Source organism: Mesoplodon densirostris, chromosome 15 (assembly GCF_025265405.1).
Source record: "Mesoplodon densirostris isolate mMesDen1 chromosome 15, mMesDen1 primary haplotype, whole genome shotgun sequence".
Classification (NCBI taxonomy): Eukaryota; Metazoa; Chordata; class Mammalia; order Artiodactyla; family Ziphiidae; genus Mesoplodon; species Mesoplodon densirostris.
In genome coordinates this window covers 67,579,931-67,597,644 of record NC_082675.1, presented here as the reverse complement: position 1 = coordinate 67,597,644, position 17,714 = coordinate 67,579,931, and the positions used below count along the sequence as shown (strand labels likewise).

The following is a 17,714-nucleotide window of genomic DNA, read 5'->3' as shown; positions in this document are numbered from 1 at the left end:
GTTTAGTCATTAAGCATAGTCAAGGCCCTTTAGTCCCTCCTTAAGGGCTACAGATAACATTCTGAGCTGTATCCTGGGAGCTGTCTCATAGATACTGAAACCCTCACTAGGTGGAAGAAGTTAACTATGTGATGACCAGGCTATAGCCATGACATAAGCTGCCACAATTGCGAGAACTGGCCTCAAAGAAATGAGAACAAACTGACCCTGGAACTGAAGATTAACTGTACCTAAAACAATCAAGGTAACACTGGTCAGACCACCAATGACCAATGTCAAGATGACTGTCAGAGCTGACTGTGCTGCTTCTGCACGTAGGCGCCTCCCTCAACCTATGAAAGCTCTTGCCCACTGGTTGTGGGGGGCGTGTATGCCTTTGGACGGGCACCTGCCCTCCCCCCTCGTTGCTGGCATCCAAAATAAAGCAAACTTAACTTTCCACCAATCTTGCCTCTTTAATGGCTTTTGAGCAGTGAGCAGCTGGACCCTACTTTCAGTTACACTTCGGCTGATCTTGAGCTATTTTCCTTTAGATACATGCCATTTCTCCACATAAGTCAATATTGATAAAAATCCCTTAACTAGACTCTTCAGTGTGCAGGTAAGCATACTGGGGGGGGGGGGAAATAAAAGGCCCCTTCTATTTCCTTCCCTCCAAGTGCAGTCAGAATAATCCATCAGGGATTAGGAAATTACCAAACATTTATAAAAATGACAATATGACTAAACGGGATAAATCTAAATATACTGCATCTGGCCAACAGTTCTGGCCAATATGCTACTCTTGGGTTTTTGTTTGTTTTGCTTTTGAGCTAGAACTAGGAAATAAACTCAATCCTTCTTTGGTGGTAGAAACTGTGAGGGTGAAATTTGGGAGGTATAAAGCAGCCACAATTGTTGCAATGCGGAGAAAAGAGAAAAGTTCATGCACTTCTGAATAGTTTTAGTATAAAGCTACAGAATACAAAAATGTCATACTTTATCAGTCTAAAATATATCAAACCTTTACTAGGAAGAGAGAAAATGTGTATTAGTATTAATGTTACTAACCTTGTTTGTTCTTGGGTTCAACATAAGTGGCTTGCCTTTCTCTTTTATGTGCAAATGACGACATGCCTGAGTACAAGGAGTGGCAACTATTTTAAACCTGGACAACATCGTTTCTCTCACCTGGGAAAAACAAAGCAAATAAAGATGATGAGAAACATATTATAGAACTGTATGTATATCAGGGATCAGTTTTCAAAAGCAGATTTAGAAAGCTTCACTTCCCACAAGTGAAAAAAATTTTTCAAAATACATTTATGTTGGCAGAACCTTCAAGCTGGCAGAGGAGTAAGACGTGGAGATCACCTTCCTCCCCACAAATACATCAAAAATACATCTACATGTGGAACAACTTCTACGGAACATGTACTGAACACTGGCAGAAGACCTCAGACCCCCCCAAAGGCAAGAAACTCCCCACGTACCTGGGTAGGGCAAAAGGAAAAACAGAGACAAAAGAATAGGGACGGGACCTGCACCTCTGGGAGGGAGCTGTGGAGGAGGAAAAGTTTCTACACACTAGGAAGCCCCTTCACTGGCAGAGACGGGCACTGGGTGTGGGGGAAGGTTGGGAGCCACGGAGGAGAGCGCAGCAACAGGGGTGCAGAGGGCAAAGCCGCACGGAGGATTGGTGCCGCCCAGCACTCACCAGCCTGAGAGGCTTGTCTGCTCACCCGCAGGGGTGGGCGGGGGCTGGGAGCTGAGGCTCGGGTTTCAGAGATCAGATCCCAGGGAGAGGACGGGGGTTGGCGTTGTGAACACAGCCTGAAGGGGGCTAGTGCACCACGGCTAGCTGGGAGGGAGTCCGGGAAAAAGTGTGGAGCTGCCAAAGAGACAACAGACCATTGTTTCTGGGTGCGAGAGGAGAGGGGACTCAGAGCACTGCCTAAACGAGCTCCAGAAGAGGGCACAAGCCGCAGCTATCAGCGCAGACACCAGAGACAGGCATGAAACGCTAAGGCTGCTGCTGCAGCCACCAAGAAGCCTGTGTGCAAGCACAGGTCACTATCCACACCTCCCCTCCCGGGAACCTGTGCAGCCTACCACAACCAGGGTCCCGTGATCCAGAGACATCTTCCCTGGGAGAACACACAGCATGCCTCAGGCTGTTGCAATGTAACTCTGGCCTCTGCCGTTGCAGGCTCGCCCTGCATTAGATACCCCTCCCTCCACCCAGCCTGAGTGAGCCAGAGCTCCCTAATCAGCTGCTACTTTAACCCCATCCAGTCTGGGTGGGGAACAGATGCCCTCAGGCGACCTACACGCAGAGGTGGGTCCAAACCGAAAGCTGAACCCCGGGAGATGTGTGAACAAAGAAGAGAAAGGGAAATTTCTCCCAGCAGCCTCAGGAGCAGCGGACCAAATGTCCACCATCAACTTGATGTACCTTGCATCTGTGGAATACCTGAACAGACAACAAACCATCCCAAAATTGAGGCAGTGGACTTTGGGAGCAACTGTAGACTTGGGTTTGCTTTCTGCATCTAATTTGTTTCTGGTTTTATGTTTATCTTAGCTTAGTATTTACAGCTTATTATCATTGGTAGATTTGTTTATTGATTTGATTGCTCTCTTCCCTTTTTTTAAATATATATATTTTTTCCTTTTTCTCGTTTTGTCAGTGTGTATGTGTATGCTTCTCTGTGTGATTTTGTCTGTATAGCTTTGCTTTTACCATCTGTCCTAGGGTTCTGTCTGTCCTTTTTTTTTTTTTTTGTATAGTTCTTAGCACTTGTTACCACTGGTGGATTTGTTTTTCGGTTTGGTTGTTCTTTCCTTTTTTATACTTTTTTTTATTTTTAATAATTTTTTTATTTTTAATTTTAATAACTTTATTTTATTTTATTTTATTTTTCTCCCTTTTCTTCTGAGCCGAGTGGCTGACAGGGTCTTGGTGCTCCAGCAGGGTGTCAGGCCTGAGCCTCTGACGTGGGAGAGCCGAGTTCAGGACACTGTACCACCAGAGACTTCCCAGCTCCATGTAATATCAAACAGCAAAAGCTATCCCAAAGATCTCCATCTCAATGCTAAGACCCAGCTTCACTCAACAACCAGCAAGCTACAGCGCTGGATATCCTATGCCAAACAGCTAGCAAGATAGGAACACAACCCCACCCATTAGCAGAGAGGCTGCCTAAAATCATAATAAGTTCACAGACACCCCAAAACACACCACCAGACACGGTCCTGCCCACCAGAAAGACTAGATCCAGTCTCATTCACCAGAACACAGGCACCAGTCCCCTCCACCAGGAAGCCTACATAACCCAATGAACCAACCTTACCCACTGGGGGCAGACACCAAAAACAATGGGAACTACAAACCTGCAGCCTGAGAAAAGGAGACCCCAAACACAGTAAGTTAAGCAAAATGAGAAGACAGAAAAACACACAGCAGATGAAGGAGCAAGATAAAAACCCACCAGAACAAACAAATCAAGAAGAAATAGGCAGCCTACCTGAAAAAGTATTCAGAGTAATGTTAGTAAAGATGATTCAAAATCTTGGAAATAGAATGGAGAAAATAAAAGACAGGTTTAACAAGGACCTAGAAGAACTAAAGAGCAAACAAACAATGATGAACAACACAATAAATGAAATAAAAAATTCCCTAGAAGGAATCAATAGCAGAATAACTGAGGCAGAAGAACGGATAAGTGACCTGGAAGATAAAATAGTGAAAATAACTACTGCAGAGCAGAATAAAGAAAAAAGAATGAAAAGAATTGAGGACAGTCTCAGAGACCTCTGGGACAACATTAAACACACCAACATTTGAATTATAGGAGTCCCAGAAGAAGAAGAGAAAAAGGGACTGAGAAAATATTTGAAGAGATTATAATCGTAAATGTCCCTAATATGGGAAAGGAAATAGTCAATCAAGTCCAGGAAGCACAGTTGAGCCCCATATAGGACAAATCCAAGGAGAAACACGCCAAGACACATATTAATCATACTATCAAAAATTAAATACAAAGGAAAAATATTAAAAGCAGCAAAGGAAAAGCAACAAATAACATACAAAGGAATGCCCATAAGGTTAACAGCTGATCTTTCAGCAGAAACTCTGCAAGCCAGAGGGGAGTGGCAGGACATATTTAAAATGATGAAAGGGAAAAACTTACAACCAAGATTACTCTACCCAGCAAGGATCTCATTCAGATTTGATGGAGAAACTAAAAACTTTACAGACAAGCGAAAGCTAAGAGAATTCAGTACCACCAAACCAGCTTTAACAACAAATGCTAAAGGAACTTCTCTAGGCAGGAAACACAAGAGAAGAAAAAGACCTACAATAACAAACCCAAAACAATTAAGAAAATGGTAACAGTAACATACATATCGATAACTACCTTAAATGTAAATGGATTAAATGCTCCAACCAAAACACAGAGACTGGCTGAATGGATACAAAAACAAGACCTGTGTATATACGCTGCCTACAAGAGACCCACATCAGACCTAGGGACACATACAGACTGAAAGAGAGGGGATGGAAAAAGAGGCTAAGCAATACACTACTAAATAACCAAGAGATCACTGAAGAAATCAAAGAGGAAATCAAAAAATACCTAGAAACAAATGACAGTCAAAACACGATGACCCAAAACCTATGGGATGCAGCAAAAGCAGTTGTAAGAGGGAAGTTTATAGCAATACAATCCTACCTCAAGACACAAGAAACATCTCAAATAAACAACCTAACCTTATATCTAAAGCAATTAGAGAAAGAAGAACAAAAAAAAAAACCCCTAAAGTTAGCAAAAGGAAAGAAATCATAAAGATCAGATCAGAAATAAATGAAAAAGAAATGAAGGAAACGATAGCAAAGATCAATAAAACTAAAAGCTGGTTCTTTAAGATAAACAAAATTGTTAAACCATTAGCCAGTCGCATCAACAAAAAAAGGGAGAAGACTCAAATCAATAGAATTAGAAATGAAAAAAGAAGAAGTAAAAACTGACACTGCACAAATACAAACGATCATGAGAGATTACTACAAGCAAATCTGTGCCAATAAAATGGACAACCTGGACGAAGTGGACAAATTCTTAGAAAAGCACAACCTTCCAAGACTGAACTAGGAAGAAATAGAAAATATAAACAGACCAATCACAAGCACTGAAATTGAAACTGTGATTAAAAATCTTCCAACAAACAAAAGCTCAGGACCAGGTGGCTTCACAGGCTAATTCTATTAAACATTTAGAGAAGAGCTAACACCTATCCTTCTCAAACTCTTCCAAAATATAGCAGAGGGAGGAACACTCCCAAACTCATTCTACGAGGCCACCATCACCCTGATACCAAAACCAGAAAAAGATGTCACAAAAAAAGAAAACTACAGGCCAATATCACTGATGAACATAGATGCAAAAATCCTCAACAAAATACTAGCAAACAGAATCCAACAACACATTAAAAGGATCATACACTGTGATCAAGTGGGGTTTATCCTAGGAATGCAAGGATTCTTCAATATACACAAATCAATCAATGTGATACACCATATTAACAAACTGAAGGATAAAACCCATATAATCATCTCAATAGATGCAGAAAAAGCTATTGACAAAATTCTACAGCCACTTATGATAAAAGCCCTCCAGAAAGTAGGCAGAGAGGGAACTTTCCTCAACATAATCAACGACATATATGACAAACCTACAGCCAGCATTGTTCTCAACGGTGAAAAACTGAAACCACTTTCACTAAGATCAGGAACAAGACAAGGTTGCCCACTCTCACCACTATTATTCAACATAGTTTTGGAATTTTTAGCCACAGCAATCAGAGAAGAAAAAGAAATAAAGGGAACCCAAATCGTAAAAGAAGTAAAACTGTCACTGTTTGCAGATGACCTGATACCATACACAGAGAATCCTAAAGATGCTACCAGAAAACTACTAGAGCTAATCAATGAATTTGGTAAAGTAGCAGGATACGAAATTAATGCACAGAAATCTCTTGCATTCCTATACACTAATGATGAAAAATCTGAAAGAGGAATTAAGGAAACACTCTCATGTACCATTGCAACAAAAAGAATAAAATACCTAGGAATAAACCTACCTAAGGAGACAAAAGACCTATATGCAGAAAACTATAAGACACTGATGAAAGAAATTAAAGACGATACAAACAGATGGACAGATATACCATGTTCTTGCATTGGAAGAATCAACATTGTGAAATGACTACACTATCCAAAGCAATCTACAGATTCAATGTAATCCCTATAAAACTACCAATGGCATTTTTCACAGAACTAGAACAAAAAATTTCACAATTTGTATGGAAAGACAAAAGACCCCGAACAGCCAAAGCAATCTTGAGAAGGAAAAACAGAGCTGGAGGAATCAAACTCCCTGACTTTAGACTATACTACAAAGCTACAGTAGTGGCACAAAGACAGAAATATAGGTCAATGGAACAGGACATAAAGCCCAGAGATAAACCCACACACATATGGTCACCTTATCTTTGATAAATGAAGCAAGAATATATAATGGAGAAAAGACAGTCTCTTCAATAAGTGGTGCTGGGAAAACTGGACAGCTACATGTAAAAGAATGAAATTAGAACACTTCCTAACACCATACACAAAAATAAACTCAAAATGGATTAAAGACCTAAATGTAAGGCCAGAAACTATCAAACTCTTAGAGGAAAACATAGGCAGAACATTCTATGACATAAATCACAGCAAGATCCTTTTGGACCCACCTCCTAGAGAAATGGAAATAAAGACAAAAATAAACACATGGGACCTAATGAAACTTAAAAGCTTTTGCTCAGTAAAGGAAACCATAAACAAGACCAAAAGACAACCCTCAGAATGGGAGAAAATATTTGCAAATGAAGCAACTGACAAAGGATTAATCTCCAAAATTTATAAGCAGCTCATGTAGCTCAATAACAAAAAAACAAACAACCCAATCCAAAAATGGGCAGAATACCTAAATAGACATTTCTCCACAGAAGATATACAGACTGCCAACAAACACATGAAAGAATGCTCAACATCATTAATCATTAGAGAAATGCAAATCAAAACTACAATGAGATATCATCTCACACCAGTCAGAATGGCCATCATCAAAAAATCTAGAAACAATAAATGCTGGAGAGGGTGTGGAAAAAAGGGAACACTCTTGCACTGCTGGTGGGAATGTGAATTGGTACAGCCACTATGGAGAACAGTAGGGAGGTTCCTTAAAAAACTAAAAATAGAACTACCACATGACCCAGCAATCCCACTACTGGGCATATACCCTGAGAAAACCATAATTCAAAAAGAGTCATGTACCAAAATGTTCATAGCAGCCCTATTTACAATAGCCCGGAGATGGAAACAACCTAAGTGTCCATCATCGGATGAATGGATAAAGAAGATGTGGCACATATATACAATGGAACATTACTCAGCCATAAAAAGAAACGAAATTGAGCTATTTGTAAGAGGTGGATAGACCTAGAGTCTGTCATACAGAGTGAAGTAAGTCAGAAAGAGAAAGACAAATACCGTATGCTAACACATATATATGGAATTTAAGAAGAAAAAAAATGTCATGAAGAACCTAGGGGTAAGACAGGAATAAAGACACAGACCTACTAGAGAATGGACTTGAGGATATGGGGAGGGGGAAGGGTAAGCTGTGACAAAGTGAAAGAGCGGCATGGACATATATACACTACCAAACGTAAGGTAGATAGCTAGTGGGAAGCAGCCGCATAGCCCAGGGAGATCAGCTCGGTGCTTTGTGACTGCCTGGAGAGGTGGGATAGGGAGGGTGGGAGGGAGACGCAAGAGGGAGGGGATGTGGGAACATATGTATATGTATAACTGATTCATTTTGTTATAAAGCAGAAACTAACACGCCATTGTTAAGCAATTATACTCCAATAAAGATGTGAAAAAACAAACACCCGAATCCAAAAATGGGCAGAAGACCTAAATAGTCCTTTCTCCAAAGAAGATAATACAGATTGCCAACAAACACATGAAAGGATGGTCAACATCACTAATCATTAGAGAAATGCAAATCAAAACTACAGTGAGGTATCACCTCACACCAGTCAGAATGGCTGTCATCAAAAAATCTACAATAAGTGCTGCAGAGGGTGCGGTGAAGAGGGAACCCTCCTACACTGTTGGTGGAAATGTAAATTGATACAGCCACTATGGAGAACAGTATGGAGGTTCCTTAAAAAACTAAAAATAGAACTACCATATGACCCAGCAATCTAACTACTGGGCATATACCCTGAGAAAACCATAACTCAAAAAGAGTCATGCACCACAATGTTCATTGCAGCACTATTTACAATAGCCAGGACATGGAAGCAACCTAAGTGTCCATCGACAGATGAATGGATAAAAATGTGGCACATATGTAATGGAATATTACTCAGCCACAAAAAGAAATGAAATTGAGTTATTTGTAGTAAGGTGGATGGACCTAGAATCTGTCATACAGAGTGCAGTAAGTCAGAAAGAGAAAAACAAATACTGTATGCTAACACATATATATGGAATTAAAAAAAAAAAGAAAAGGTTCTGAAGAACCTAGGGGCAGGACAGGAATAAAGACACAGATGTAGAGAATGGACTTGAGGACACGGGGAGGGGGAAGGGTAAGCTGGGACGAAGTGAGAGAGTGGCATGGACATATGTACACTATCAAATGTAAAATAGGTAACTAGTGGGAAGCAGCCGCATAGCACAGGGAGATCAGCTCGGTGCTTTGTGACCACCTAAAGGGGTGGGATAGGGAGGGTGGGAGGGAGACGCAAGAGGAGGGGATATGGGGATATATGTATACATATAGCTGACTCACTGTGTTATACAGCAGCAACTAACACAACAATGTAAAGCAATTATACTCCAATAAAGATGTTTTAAAAATACATTTATGTTTCTACAGGTTGTAAGGGATTATAAAATACATAAGGTGAAGGCAAAGATTCACTTTTCCTGACAACAGTCTAAGTCCTTGGATAATAATCATTGCTACTCTTTATTTATTACCTACTACAGTGTGCCAAATATTTACCCTTTTTCTAATCCACACAAGTGTGGCAAGGTATGAAACATCTAGTAAACAGCAAGTGTTTTCATGGAAGTGATTTCAATGTAAACAGGTGTGGGAGAGTTTAGGTTGAAGGTGGAAATGTAAATAATAGAAAAGCCTGGAGCACACACTTTCAGAGGAAGTGAAGCCATCCAGATTCTTAATCTAGACGTCAAATTTTAAGGTATTAGTGATATTCAATATTTAAATTCAGTGTACTAAATTTTTTGTTTTTAGAAAACCTGTTATGTAATATTTAAAAATCATGCAAATTGCCTTGAAAACATGTTTTTGTCCTTTCACATCCATCTCAAACATTATGAGAATTTTTCAGAATAGAAAACTACATAATACATTAAACCTTAAATATTTACTGATGGGAATATAATAGATTCTTCTGCATATTAATTCTCCTACTAAATATCAATTTGCAACGCTCATTTATTTATTTAATCATCATAAACCATTATAATTATCATGCAGTAGTTTTTAAATGGAATTTCTATTTGTTGAGAAATCCATGGGCTGTATATGGGGGTGCAGCAAAATCATCTACATTAGGATTTTAAGTTAATTTTTATGGAGCTGAAATTCACATAACAAAATTAACTGTTTTAAAATAAACAATTCAGAGGGATTTAGAAAATCCATAATGGTGTACAACCACCTCTATCTGGTTCCAAAACATTTTCATCATCCCAGAAGGAAATACCACACCCATTAACCAGTTTTCCCCACTCCCCCAGTGACTGCAACCACCAGTCTGCTTTCTGTATTTTTGTATTTACCTATTCTGGATATTTCATATAAATGTGGTACCTAAATATGGGCACAAAACAAGAAATCTGAATGATCATAAGCACATCAAGAATCATGGGAGACGGGAATTGGGGAAAGGGATAGTACCTTGTTTAAAGGTACAAACTTTCAACAAGATGCCTAAGAGGTAAGTCCTAGAGATCTAATGCATAGTGAACACAGACAACAATATTGTATTATAATCATCTAACTTGCAAAGAGACTAGAACTTAATTATTCCAACCACTAAAAAGAAATTATAATCAGGTAATGTCCAGAGGTGCTAATTATCAGTACAATGGCAATATTACAATGTATCAAATTAACCCATTGTACACCTTAAATTTACACAATGTTTCCTGTCAAATGTATTTCAATAATGATAATAAAAAAGAATCACGAGAGACACCATAAGATAACTGATTGGTTTTCTTCAAAAATGTAAATGCCATGAAAAACACTAAAGAACCATTGCAATTTAAAGAAGACCGAACAGATAGGACAACTAAGCGCAAAACCTGATCCCCCAAAATGCCATCAAGGATATTACTGGGATAACTGGCAAAACTGGGAGATATACTGTAACTTACATAAAAGTCTTGTAGAATTTTAAATTTTCTGTGTTCGATAACCATATGTAAGAGGTATCCTTTTCTGAAAATACACAGTGAAGTATTAAGGGGCCAAGAAGTATGATGTATACAACCACATCTTTCAAATTATTTCAAAATAAATTTTGAAAAGACAGAAATTGAAAGTGCAGCCCTGATCATGTTTGTGTGGTTCTTCCAGGAGAGAAAGCATTATTTATCACAATTAAAACTTTGGTACCAAAAGACTGGATTAGTATTGCAGCATATTGGTGAGCTAGGAAAATCTAAAACAGTATGGAATACCTTTTATTTTATTTAAAATCAAAGACTATCTGAGAAAAATACACTTTGCAATTAGTACTTGTGGTGTAATAAGAAATATATTTGGTCTTGATCTCCAGTTCTTGTACAGAGTTCCTAAAAACTGCTGGAATTTCTTGAGTGACAGGAGTATCTTTTGTTATTCATAAGCAGCCCCTTTTGATCAGACCTGAGTTTATGCTAATGAGGTGACTTAGGGTGAGGCCACTACAGAACCTCTGTCACCAGAAAGACCAAGTGATTATTAGAGAGTGGGAACTTTCAGTACCACTCCAGTTCCCCTGGGAAAGGGGGTGGGAACAATGGCGATTAAGATCCATAAAAACTTTTGAACAAAGAGAATTGATGAGCTTTCAGGTTGGTGAACACATCTAGGTGCTGGGGGGTGGCAAGAGCAGAGGGCAAGGATGCGCCGTGCCCTCCCCGACCCCACCCCCAATACCTAGTCCTATGTGTCTTTTCCATTTGTTCCTGAGTTGTATCCTTTTGTAAGAAACCGGTAAATAGAAGTAAAGTGTCTCCCTGAGTTCTGTGAGCCATTACAGCAAATGATCTAACCTAAGGGGTTGTGGGAAGCCCTGATGTACAGCTGGTTGGTAAGAAGCATAGGTCAAAACCTGGGGCTTGCCGACTGGCATCTGAAGTGGGGGCAGTCCTTCCGGGCTGAGTCCCTAACTTGTGGGATCTGAAGTTACCTCCAGGTAGCCAGTGTTAGAATTAAGTTGTAGCACACCCCGTCAGTGTCTGCCTAGAGCTGGAGAACTCCTGCGTGTGGGGAAAAAACACATTTGGTGGCCGGAAGAGTTGAGTCTGTGAGTAGGAAGAAAGTTTTTCCCTTCAGTAGTTAAGATCAGCATTCTGACATATAAAGTCTTCTATTTTCAGTTCCTAGCTAAAATTTTGCTTCTAACAAATACTGAATTTAGTCTGTAAAATAAAGATTACCTATTAAATCTACCTCATAGGTAACTGTAATGATCAAATGAGAGAATAGATGCAGAAAAGTATTAAAGACTTAAAGAGTAAAGTGTTACAGCACTCAAATTATTACTTTATGACTAAGTGATAGAGAGTAAAATAAAATATAAAAGTAATTTTAATAGTGTCTTTAAAACAAGTAGGCATAAGTTAAAAAACAACTTAAGGAGAAAAACCAATCTCTGCCAAAAATAGAACCAAGGACTAAGGAGAGACAGACAGACAGCAGGCTTAATAGCAGCTGGAGGCAACAGGACAAAATGGGGAAAACCCACACCTAACTCCTCATGTTATACAGACAGGATGGAAGAACTGTAAAAATGAGTGAAGTAAAAACAGGAAACAAAATAAGGTGGGGCTTCCCATTTTGAACAAATATGAAAACTCAAGCTGCTTACTTGAGCTTCCTGGATATTGAGGTATGCTTGTGGTTTCTCCCTCTGGTGTGTCATTCATCCTGCCTTGCCCTGGGGGTTAACTGAATTTACTCTCTGGGTGGTGTTTATAAACTGGACTGGGACTGAAACTGCTAGGCCACTGACTGCTGGAGAATACTCTCCCTGGCCCCCTAGCTGGGGGTAGAAAGCAGAAGTTCAATGTACTAGAGACCAAAATTAGAGAGAGGTCATGACTAGGTACAGTGAGCACAAGCTCTGCAGTCAGACTGAATCTGGACGCAGCTAATGACCAGTTTGGAATCAGTTATGCTACCCAATCATTCCCAAATGGTCTCTGAATTGGTGTCTGTCGGAGACACGTTTTTCACTAGTCTATAACCAAATGAGAAAAACTAGGACAAGGTAGTATTGAAATAGGAGGGAAGGGGGCAGGGCACAACCTCTGAAAGAATGACATAGCCCAAGGACATGACATAAACGGATTAGAACCAAATGGGTACAAGATGGCAGACAGGTCGACTTCCCCTAGACCTTGAGCCTCAGTAGAAGCTCACTGTAACACTTCAGCAAGTTAAATGACAAACCCACAGGTGCCATGACAGTTCTAAGGTGACCATAAGGATCAAAAAGTGGGTGGTGGCCCAATTCCTGGAAATCCCCGCCCCTTCCTGAAATAGCTGGAATACTCCTCCCACTCATTAGCCTATGAAATTACCCACCACTATAAAAACTGACAACCCCATACCCTGGTGCCTTTCTCACCTTCTGAGATAGCCCACGCTCTGTTTGTGGAGTGCATTTCTCCCAAGGCCTCTCGCCTTCTGAGATGGCCCACACTGTCTGTGGAGTGTGTTTCTCTCTAAATAAATCCACTTCTTACCTATCACTTTGTCTCTCACTGAATTTTTTCTGCTATGAGACATCAAGAACCTGAGCTTCGTTAAGTCCTGAAACCAGGTGTGTGATCTCAGTTGGAAGACTGTGGGTTTTTCCTGGGTTCAAGTCCTGGCCTCGTGGGTTCAAGTCCCAGTCTGGGTTTTGGCCAGGTTTGAGTCCCGGCCACGTGGGTTCAAGTTCCAATCTGAGGTGCATGGTTTCAGAATAGTTTTTCATAATACTAAATTTATTGTCTTAGTCTTCATGTTGTAATTATCTTCCTCCCTTTTTGGTGGTAAAAAAGGTTTTTTTTGTTTTGAAAGGATGGGGATGGTAGATTGTAGTAGTTTTTAAAAAGGTCTATAACCTTGACAGAATTAAAAGTTGGCGATCTTACGTCTGGTCCCAATTGCCCCCCTACACACACACTTTTCTTTTTTTAACTTACCCATGAAGTCCAACAGTCTGGGAACCCCTAACTTAAGTCTCACTTTTCTTACCAATAAAGTAGGGAAGGGGAAGGGAAACTCTATTTTGCAGTTGTGTGCAGTAATGATAATATTTAAACAAAGCATCAACCCTTTAGAGCTTTTTTATCATCATCATAAAGAGCTCGACCACTTCACTTGGTTTATTCAATAAAATCCATATCCAGGCAATCTGGCAGAGTGGTCAAAGGCAAGCTCTGGAATCAGACCACTGGACTTAAATCCTAGCTTCGCCCCTGCTACACTGCTAGCGCCATCATCTTGAGTAAGTCGGAGTTAAGCCTCAATCTCCTTGGACTGTAGTTATTTCATCACTTGAATGGGGATGATAAACAACAGGACCTACTAAATAGGGCCATTTTAAGATTAAAATTAGATAATCCATGTAAGATGATTATCACAGTGTCCTCTAAGTGCTCTATAAATGTTATTTATCTATGCATTATTGTTATTAGTAATAATAAACTGAAGAGGTCAGAAGATGCTTTCTAAATGCCTGTTTCTGCATCAACATCTTCCAATGTAAAATCCATATTAAGAGGCTATGAGGGGGCTTCCCTGGTGGCGCAGTGGTTAAGAATCTGCCAGTGCAGGGGACACGGGTTCGAGCCCTGGTCTGAGAAGATCCCACATGCCGCAGAGCAACTAAGCTCGTGGGCCACAACTGCTGAGCCTGCGCTCTAGAGCCCGCGAGCCACAACTACTGAGCCTGCGTGCTACAACTACTGAAGCCCAAGCGCCTAGACCGTGCTCCGCAACAAGAGAAGCCACGGCAATAAGAAGCCTGTGCACTGCAACGAAAAGTAGCCTCCACTCGCCGCAACGAGAGAAAACCCGCACACAGCAGGGAAGACCCAGCACAGCCAAAAAAATAACTTAAAAAAAAAAAAAGAGGCTATGAGGTTTGTATATTAACTATACTTCAATAAAAAGTTTTTTGTTTAAAAAGAGGCTATGAGGAAAATCATGGTTAACATTTATTTAAACTATTTCAAATTAAATCTCTAGGTCAAGAATGAGAATCTGGATGACATACAGATCCAGGCAAATATCAAGTGTCATCCTAAACAATATCTACATAATCAATATGTTTCCTAACTTTTGAAATTTGTACATATTGATCAAGGCAGGTACAATATGCAGCCATATAATCAAAACGGTGACTTTCAAATAAAATAATTAACTTTTAATAAAATGGTTACTGTTTTATTAAATCAAATGTGGAGTAATTTTGATATTTAGTATGAATTTTGTTCTCTAATATTGATCCTCAGTAAACAACTATAGATTTTAGTGTTATGTTTTTTTAACTGTTTTTTTAATTTATTTTTTTATACAGCAGGTTCTTATTAGTCATCAATTTTATACACATGAGTGTACACATGTCAATCCCAATCGCCCAATTCATCACACCACCATCCCCACCCCCCTGCGGCTTCCCCTCCTTGGTGTCCATAGTTATTTATGTTTTAAAATATGGTTAAGTTGGTCTGAAATTCACCAATATAAATTATAATTAATTTTAGTTTAACTTAATATAAACTGTATTGTAGTTTAGAATAGCTCATTTTCTTATATGAAATTAAATACAATTTATGCACAAACAGCATTATGGTAAGAGTTAATTTACAAAAGAAATTCTCAAATGGTAAATGTGTTTTTTCTTTATGAATTTTTAATGCATTTTCATAATAAATTTATTAAAAGACAAAAACATTATACATAAACACCTTCTAAGAGTGAAACCTGTAAGCGGTTCTGTCTCAGGAATAACTATTGAGCAACAGTAAGTTTTCATTCTCAAGAGAATGCAAAACTTCTACAGAAGCATAGCCCAACATTTCCTTTTATCTTATGGTAAAGGTATATCAGCATTTCTAGCCTCTATGCCTAACTTTTAATTAAGTCTTTATAGCTACCATAAAAGAATCAGATAACAGATTATAAATCATTGCTCACAGTTGATTATTTAAAGGTCCACTATTAGAAGATAACGCTAAACATTTTTCCTTTATTTCTGCAAACCATGTAACATAACAACTCAACTAGTTATAGTAGTTACACAAGATATATTTACCTATCATTTGCGTAACTACTATAGTGTGTGTATATGTATGTGTATACACACACGCGCACACACACAGCTGTGTATGTGTGTGGGGGGGTTTGTAAGGAAATGACTGTTTCTTCTCTAATTTCCAGAATGCTTGGCAACTAAAGATCAAAACTTAGGAGCACAACACTGCACTTAGCTTTACAGCATGAACAATGCTTAAGGAGCATACAAGCTTAAGAGGAGGCTGGAGCTATTAAGTTAGATTGCCTGAGTTCGAATCCAGGCTTTGCCACGTAAAACCTGTGATCTTGGGTAAGCTACTTAGCCTTTCTAATTTTCATTTGTAACCTGGAGATAATAAAGAGTGCCAACCTCAGGGCATTATTTTGAGATAATTCTTGCAGAAAACAGCGCTCGGCTCCTGATTAACAATTAATACGTGCTTCCATGTTATCAGTTGCAACACTAAAAGAAATAAGTGCTATCAACTGTTTTGTTTTGAAGTGACTGCCACAAACATTAAGAAGGTAAATCAAACAGATATGCGATAACACGTTTTGTAAGGAAGCATCTCTGTTGAGATCTGTTATTTTCATTAAGCTTCTTCTCACCAAACGGCAACAGAAATTTTCTAGAATTATCTTCGGAACCAAGAAAGTCAAATCCGGGACCTCAGTGTAACACCACACAAGCAGAAATGGATATCACCAGCGTCAAAGAAACGCCTGCCAATCCTGGTCCACAGATGTCATTTCACATGAATGGGCAGAACCATTCCAATCTTAGAACTTTCTAGCTTGCAACAAACTTCCTTTACAGCAAGGAACAATCACAACACACAAACAAAATGCCTAACTCCTGCCATTAATTCATCCCTGCAGAAAAAGAGAACTATTCGATAAAGGGATTTGGAGCGACAAAATCGGTCTTTAAGGGGCGCGGGAGTAAAGGGTATAAGAGATGCTCCTGTTAAGGAAGCCGCAGGGCCTTACTCCAGGTCGGGAAGTGGGGGGCGCCCTGGGACGAGCGAGTCTCGACCGGGAAGTCGCGTCCCCAAACCGTGCGCCAGGGAAGAGCCGCCCACGGTCAAACAGTGGGTGCCGAGACCCCACCGTTCCCCACGGTCTCAGCCGGGACTCGACGAACCCCTTCCCTTCACCCCGCCCTCCCATCCGCCAAGCTGGGACCTTGAGGGCCGCACGCGCGGAGGCCGGCAGCGGGTCCGCGCTCGGCTCCCCGGGCCGGGATGAGGAGGCCGGCGCCCGCTCCCATCCCGGAACTCCCGCCCGGCAGGCCGCCCGCAGCTGCGAGCCGTGCGGAGCCTTACCCGACGTCTAGCCAGGCGACAGGTGGTGCTGCCGGCGGAGAGGCCGCGGCCCCGCAGCCCACCCGGACGATGCTCAGCTCCGACCGAGTCCGGCCCTCCCCTTCTCGAGGCTTTCCGGAGCCGGCTCCAGGTCAGGATCGGACTGGCTGGGTTGGCTGGATACTAGCCGAGGTAGCCAGTAAATCCGCGTACTGAGAAGAGGGAACAGGGAGTACAGCCGGCGCGGCCCCATGGGGGGAGACTGACGGGGGCGCAGACCAATACGGAGGCAGGAGGCCAGCCTTGAGGGGCGGGGCTCCGCTTTGAGGTTTCGCGAGCTGCGCACCCGCGTTCCAGCCTTGCAGGACCTTTCTCTATCTGGTGGCTAGAGGTTACCATTTGGGGCCAGGTGCATGCCCTTAAGGGCCCGACCCCAAGGAGTGAAAGAGGGGTTCTGTAGGGTGGGAGAAGTCCGGATATAAAGACGATAACCGCCGCCCCAGGAAAAGACCTGGGGCTGGGTACCGCAGACTTCGCCTTCCCGCGGCTGGCGGTATGGTTGGGGGTGATGGCTGCGCGTTCGCGCGAAAAGAGGCTCTGCGCAGGCGCGGACGAGGCCGGGAATGGGGTGGGGTGGGGCGTGTCGGCGGGTACCAGTCTCAGATCCCGAGAAGAGGGGAAGGCTGGGAGTTTGGGTCGGTTCTGGACAGCCAGTGGAGGCAGGGAGAGGATTGCAGAGATTTAAGAGCGGGATGCACGCCAGGAGAATGGAGAAGCA

At 41.1% G+C, this 17,714-nt stretch overlaps 1 protein-coding gene across 1 annotated transcript in view; it reads right to left on the bottom strand.

Moving 5' to 3' along the window:
- ME2 (malic enzyme 2) overlaps positions 1-17,208 on the bottom strand; it is a 58,739-nt gene extending 41,531 nt beyond the window's left edge. The window contains exons 1-2 of the mRNA XM_060118637.1: positions 16,958-17,208; positions 1,051-1,170 (exon numbers count right to left, since the gene is read on the bottom strand). Coding sequence (XP_059974620.1) covers positions 1,051-1,158 — 108 coding nt within the window. The 5' untranslated portion in view covers positions 1,159-1,170; positions 16,958-17,208. The remainder of the gene's footprint in view (positions 1-1,050; positions 1,171-16,957) is intronic.
- Between the last annotated feature and the right edge of the window lie 506 nt (positions 17,209-17,714).